Source organism: Mesitornis unicolor, unplaced genomic scaffold, assembly GCF_000695765.1.
Source record: "Mesitornis unicolor isolate BGI_N332 unplaced genomic scaffold, ASM69576v1 scaffold32743, whole genome shotgun sequence".
In the NCBI taxonomy this organism is placed as follows: domain Eukaryota; kingdom Metazoa; phylum Chordata; class Aves; order Mesitornithiformes; family Mesitornithidae; genus Mesitornis; species Mesitornis unicolor.
The window spans coordinates 1-7,051 of NW_010175868.1; the positions used below are offsets into that span (position 1 = coordinate 1).

Consider the following 7,051-nt stretch of genomic DNA (forward strand, 5'->3'; position numbering starts at 1 on the left):
CATCCGCTTGCCCCTTCCAGGCACTCCTGTCCCCACGCCTGAGACCTGGGAGCTATTGCCTGCAGCCCCCCTCCCAGTTTCAGGTCTTTTAACAGTACGAATTATTTCCTCAAAAGGCCGCCGGCCCCCATCTAAAGGAGTGGGAATACAAGCCCCGGCAGAGCGTTACAGCTGTCAGGGCTCCCGTTAGAAGACAGACTCGGCGGGCAGAAGGTACCAGGGTGAGGGTGAGCATCACCCTCCCTGCGTGCACAGCCGTGGCGAGGGTGCAAACGCGGGCATGCTCCCAAAGTTGGATCCAGCCATGGCTGAAGCTGGACTGGAGCAGAGCAGGGCAGTCAGGAAAGTGCTCCAGCTTCCGCAGTACCTGCTTGAGCTGCCAGTTGTTTGATGAGCTACAAATTATTTGTGTTTTCATTATAAACAGGTTGCTTTCATTTTTAAATTACTAGCTAGCAGCAAATACTACAGTTTAAGAATGGAGTTGTTGGAAACAGCAACAACAACAACAAAAAAAGTCTTAACTGCACATTACATTTTCATTATAGTCCCCGTAGAAGAGTTATGTCAGTCCTTAAAAATAAGTAACCAAACATCTATCATAATTTTTTTCTCATTTGAAATAACGAGTTAGAGTTTATGTAAGAGAGCACCATCTGCACCATTAGCTAATTGAAAGTTCCACTGCAGGCAGGTGCAACAAAGGAGAGGCTGCACGATCCTCCTCTAGTGACCATTTCATAGAGGACTGACATCCAATTTCATCCTCATAAAGCTGCAGACGAAACATGCTTTGGATCAGGACTGTTTTCTGAAAAAAAGAGCAGCTAGTCCATTTTCATGTTGCCTGAATAACTCACTGTTCCTGAAACTGTTTGATCAGCTCCTTTTTCCCTCCCCACTCTAACTTTCAGAAATAGTTTATGGCCTCCCGTGGATATCACATAAATCTAAAAGTCTACCTCTAACCTTAGTCTCAATTTAATGCTCAATTTTCATTTCTATCCAGACATGCCTCATAGGGTTTTGTTCATTCCCACTTTTCCATTTCTCACTGCCTAGACCCCACAGCTTTAGCCGATTAGTTTAATTTGGCATAAACTCAAGCATTCACTCCACGTACTGCCCCACTGCAAGCTACAGACCAGCACGTGCATAAAACAGGGGGAACCAGCAGTACATGTGTGTATGTAACCGCCAATAGTGTGTAGGTGGTAGAGAGTTCAGAGAGGTCTTTGTGTCTGTATAGACATTTGGGGCACCAAGAGGATGGCAAGGTGGGCGTTTCAGAGAGCAGACAGAGCTTCTGACTCCCCCATCAATCTTCTCTCCCCCACTATCAGCTATTGCAGTAAGGAGGCATGAGGGACTCCATTGCTGGGAGCAATTTGGGCTTCAGACATTTGGGAAGGAAATCACAGGGAAGAAGGGGTTGCAAAGGGAAAGCCCAAAGAGTTATTACTTGAGGAAAGCCTTTTGACCTGTCCCTCAGGGTGAGGAGGTAATTGCTCATAGTCCCACCACAATTCCACCCAGGCTCAATGGGAGTCTGGATGGAGCAGCACAGGGCACAACAGAGCAGCATTTCTCTCGTACCAAATCAATGGGCTGTTGTTGAAAAGGGGAGATCAAGCAGAACAAACAGTCCAACTGTGCTCACCTAACAATGGCCCTGCTACCAACACCACGTAACTGCTCAATTTACATTGGACTTGAATTACCTGAAAGTTAGTTTCAGTGGTTAGGCACAAAGCCAGATCGTTCCTTGAATTCCACAGACAGACCTTGTGTCTATATGCACAAATACCTAAAAAATAAGAGTTATGCAGCTAAGCAAGCAGGCCTGTCCCTTCCATGTTACCAAAACATGAGCTGCTTATCAGAAGCCAGGTATAGCAAACTTTTAACTTACGTGATTAACACTGGGCCACATTCTTCCCTCTGCACAGAATCTCATCACATATTACTTGCATGTCAGAAAACACAAAACATCATAAAAAAGAATGCAAGTTACATCAATCAAATTGTTTGAAATTTTAATTGTGACTCATGTTTGTTTTGCAACAGTTTCTCAAAGGCTATGATGAAACACAAGAATCATTTTGAATGAGACTAAATCAAAGCACAAATCCCAGGAAATAATTCTGCATTTGGAAAAGACTCAATAGAAAAGACTGATTTTAACTAAGATCTACAGGATTACCAGGAGCATTAGGGAACATCCTTGGAAAAATTCCTCCATTCAGTTAAGGCTTTGAAAAGAGTTTTTCAGAAGTGTGGAGTACCTCTAATCTCAAGGCAATAATTGAAAATTAGAAGTCCTTAGCATCCTTGAACATAGAGCTAGACAATTACAGAATCACAGAACGTTTGGGATTGGAAGGGACCTCAAAAGATCATCTAGTCCAATCCCTCTGCCGGAGCAGGAACAAAAATTATTTTCTAAACAAATCTAACTTTACAGTAAAGAGCTACTAATCCTATTAAAAATGAGATTAATTCCTATCACTGGGAGCTGGCACTGTAACTGCCAGTCACTCAGATGTTCCTTATTTATTGGATGAAACAAATAATGCAACATTTCATGGCTGGTATTGTTTTATTGTCTAATATTGATTAAATTATTTACACTTCTACTTTTCAATCCACAGTTCAGCACTCATACCTATGGCTTTTATGTTTATGTTTAGCACATCTTTGTGTCAAGTGTCAGAACTTTGTTTCAAAAAAGCAGGAAACTGATACCACATAGACAAGTCTTCTCTATATCTATGTTTAAACATACTCATTTTAAAAAATGATAATTTATGAATGAAGAGTCTGTGGTAGCTTTCCTCCAGTTTATGTTTACCACAGATTCTACTGAGCTTTTCCTATTTTAAAATGTCCCTTTTAGAATGTCTTGCTGCCTCCATATGGAATCTGTTTCTTACCTCAGATCCCTGCCTCTAAATGTAATGAAAACAAACAAAAAAATCAGTAGCTGACAATTTTAAGCAAAAATATAAAGCACTGTAACATTACCTACACTGCCTTTTATCGAACTAGGATCTTGAACACTCTAAGAACTTTGTAGAAATTTAACCAGTCAGTGTTGAAAAGGCACAGGATTTTTGTGCTCAGAGACCTCCAGCAATAATGTTTTTCTGCAGCCTGAAAGTTAGGAACCACCATTAGGAAACAGCAAACAGTCTAATCCAAAAATTGAGACATACCCAATGCCATTCACAACAGAACCCACCAGATTTTACTGCTGCTTCTGCCACAGACACCTTGCAAATCTATAACAAGAGTTTGCTTCTATTGCAAGAGGAAAAGAGAGAAAGTTACTCTTACATATACCTGGGGTGGTGTAACAGTGATACAAGCTATTAATTATTAAAATCCTCACAGAGCTGTGTCTGTGGTAGTTTCTGTTCCATTATCTTAAATTTATGGGAAAGTTATTTTTCACATATGAGAGAAGTTGTACATGAAGAAAGCTAACTTTGGTCCACTTGCCCAGCTTCCTAAGGACAGCATATTGGAAAGGTGACCACTGACAGTTCAAAAACCAATGTAAAAGTTAACAAAAATAATTTGGTATTTCATTCCTAAACCTGCAGTGTCTTTTGTCCTAGTCATCCACCTTTTCATTCTGTGTGTCTGCTAACTGTGGAGTTTTTAAGTCTTCAGCTTGTTCATTATCTTCCTTATCTGCATCATCTACTTGATTAGGTTCCTTTTCTTCTGCTTCTCCTCGATCCACACTTTCATATGCTACTTGTTGCAGCTCTGTTCCATCTATAAGTTCTGCCTGTACTTCTTCCATCTGTATTTGATTTACATGCTCAACATGTAACTGCTCCACGTGAACTTCAGCACCTTGTTCAGTCTGAATGTGTTCAACTTCCAAGTAACTAATTTGCACCTGTTCTTGCAGTTCCTCTATCTGTGCGCCTTTCACTTGATTGTCCTGTATGAGATCCTGGTGCATCTGTTCCACAGTTACCTGTGCAGGATCCACTTGTACCTGAATAACTGGGAGGACATGGACTTGCTCCACTTGTTCTATTATAGTCATCGATGTCACTGGTTCAGCTTCCACCGCCTCCACTGGAAGAACCTCTTCTGTCACTAGTCGCTCTGAAATATCGTGTGTTTCTTTGAGGTGCCTTCTCAGCTCACTGCCTTGCATAAACCACAAATCACACAAGGTACAATGGTTGGGTTTGTCACCAGTGTGTATTACCAAGTGATCTTTGAATTGATCCCAGCTGTTAAACACGCTGTTACAAACCTGAAACAAAAGATACAGTATATTAAACTGTGCCAACAGAAATATGACAAAGTGCCTATTTCAGATCATGGCTTCACATAGTGTAGCTTCTTGCTACTTGGATTAAAAAAAACCATCTACTTTAGAGGTAAAAGCTGAGATGTCAGCTTCAGATGAACAGAAGACTTGGTATTTACTTATTTCTTTTTAAGAAACAGTGTGCTACTTTAAGTTATGCATACACAGGATACCTACAAAACTTATGAGTCAGTACAGCACTTGAACCTTTTCCTATTTTAATCTTATGTGAAGTTCATGTACAGTATCATGGCCCAATAAATGTCTGGTGTTAAAGAGTTTTGTCAGAAAAGCTATTTATGTAATAATACTATACAATGACACTATAATACAAACTGTTCTATTATAGAAGTTCTAGATGCACTACTACTAGCCAACTTTTCCTATCAGCTTTCATTTGCTCATGGCATCATAAGGTTTAACTGGCTAGACTGGACTCTCCCGTTTTGCCATTTCAAAAAAACACAAATTATTTCAACAGATAAAACTCTCTTAAAATGCCATCCCTTTAATTCTCTTCCATCTAGAAGCACTGTCTCAACTGCAGACACACTGTTTTCACAAAGCACATGAGCACAATTCCTTTTCTTAGCTGGCACTGAGGTATGCAGCCTGAAAATACCACACAAGAGACTGCAGAAGTGAGTGAGGTGCCAGGGCAGAATAGAGAGAGAGAAGAGTGGGGTACAGTCGGGCTGGGAGTAATGAAACAGGGCCAGGAGCTTTTGTCCCTGTGATTGGACAGTATTTCAACACCGCTTCACTGCTGGCAAACAGTTTTGAAACAGATTGTTCTATCACCTCCTAATTCTCAGCACCGGCACAGAAGGATGACATATTATCTGACAGGGATTAACTCAAGAGTAGGTCTGTGAAGTGGAGCTAAATATCTCTGTTTTGCTGTTGAAGTCTGTTAAAATGGGTTTGTGATGCTAATGCCACACTTTTTTCCTCCTAGTCTCAAGTTTAGAAGGAAGATGCACATACACTTCTTAAAAGACTAACCTCATAGATAAGCACTCAAAGTTACTTACTCATACAAAAAGGTAATGAATATCAGTAATGTCCCAGCACATAATTACTGTTCTTGACACTGGAGCCTAAAGCAGTACTCAAGGCATACGCTGAAGAGCACCAAAAGTGCTCATCAAGGAAGCACAATTTTGTTTTCTCCTCTTTGTTCAGTGAGGCAAGATTTATTTATTGAACAGTATTCAGTTTAATTCTAAGGAGAGAAAAATTCAAGAAACATTTATCCAAGAATTGGTGTAGTTTCCACAGGCTGAAGAAACGCTAATGCACAATCACAATATCTGTGAGAGGATGTGGTATCAATTTGGAAAGAGAGACAAAGCAATCAGACCAAAGGGTCACAAAGACAAAACTACATATTCAATGAAGCTATTAGGTACAACTTTGTGTTAGACAGTAGTTCTCACATCCAGAACAAACATCTTTAAGAGAAAGGTATGGTCCCAAGAATTAACTTCAGTCTAGCATAACAAGTAAATGATACAACAGCATCAGTGAAACTTCTGATTAAATTATTTGATTAGCAATACAAAATTAATTTATCTCCTGCAGTATTCAGTGCTCTCTGTGAATAAGATCTCTCTCTTTTGGAACAAATAAAGCCAATATTCAGCAGTTTTCTTCAACATGACTCAATTTAACCTCAAACCACAGCCATTCAGTGAACTGAATAAGGTGAGAGCCTCAAGGGAAAAAAGAGAGAGAGAGAAAGAGAGAAGGAGAGAAAGAAAGGGGGGAAAGAGAAGGGGTAAGAAGAGAGGGGAGAAAAAGAGGCAGGAGAAAGAGGGAGGAAGAAAGAGAGAGGAAGGGAAGAGTGTTCTTATCTGAGACTGCCAGAGCAATGGGGCAGCAAAATGGCAAATAAAAATGCTGCAACCAACCTCAGCTCTTGTATTTTTCTAGCTTTTCAGAATCAGCTTTTAAAAGCTAACTAAGATTTATCTGAGGACCTTTTAAAATGTCAGTCACTTACAGTGATCAAGTACACTAGCTACCTATCTACAGTATTTGTATTTGCTTAAAAGACATTACAGATTGTCATCATAAGCTGAAATTACTTTCCAAAGTTGATATATAGAGTATCAAACAGAAGAATAATAAAATAGGAAATAAAAATAGTACTTTGTATTTTGGACTTTACTGAAACATGCTCACAGACAGGAAAGGCCTAGGTCAGTGCATCAACAACCTTGAAAAGGAAGCAGAAAGTTCAGTAAAATGCAGATGAACATTTACCTGCCCAAAAGAATCTCTTTGATTATAAGTATTATGAAGCTCCATATCCGTAATTCTGTATTTTAAATGGAACTAATTAGATACAAGAATTTCTCTGCATGCTGTGATTGAATGCAATCCTTGTATTTATTTTACTAGAAGTAGTTCTTGGAGACATAAGCCCACTCTCATTGCCTTTCCTGCTCAGTACTCCCACACTCCCGCAGCACAGCCTCACACTCTGCTACTTCCATTACCCACCTGACATTCGTACAGCTTCTTTCTTCCCTTTTTAGCTCCAGCTCCAGACTGACAGGCCGTCAAGTGACATTTGAGTGTGCTATTCCTAGCAAAACGTTCATGGCAGTTTGGACATTCAAAGGGTTTTTCACCTGTTAAGACAGATACAGGGATATGTAAGCATATAAAACCAGGAGTTATCTGTCAACTCTCTCTTCTTCCACTCTT

General features: G+C 40.0%; 1 protein-coding gene across 1 annotated transcript; it reads right to left on the reverse strand.

Annotated features, from left to right (window-relative positions):
- Positions 1-3,616: 3,616 nt before the first annotated feature.
- On the reverse strand, positions 3,617-6,975 carry LOC104538386 (zinc finger protein 131-like; the record flags this gene model as incomplete). The annotated part of the gene is made up of 2 exons (XM_010181571.1): positions 3,617-4,279; positions 6,845-6,975. Coding segments are annotated over 2 exons (794 nt in total), but the record flags the coding sequence as incomplete, so codon positions are not given.
- Positions 6,976-7,051: the final 76 nt, after the last annotated feature.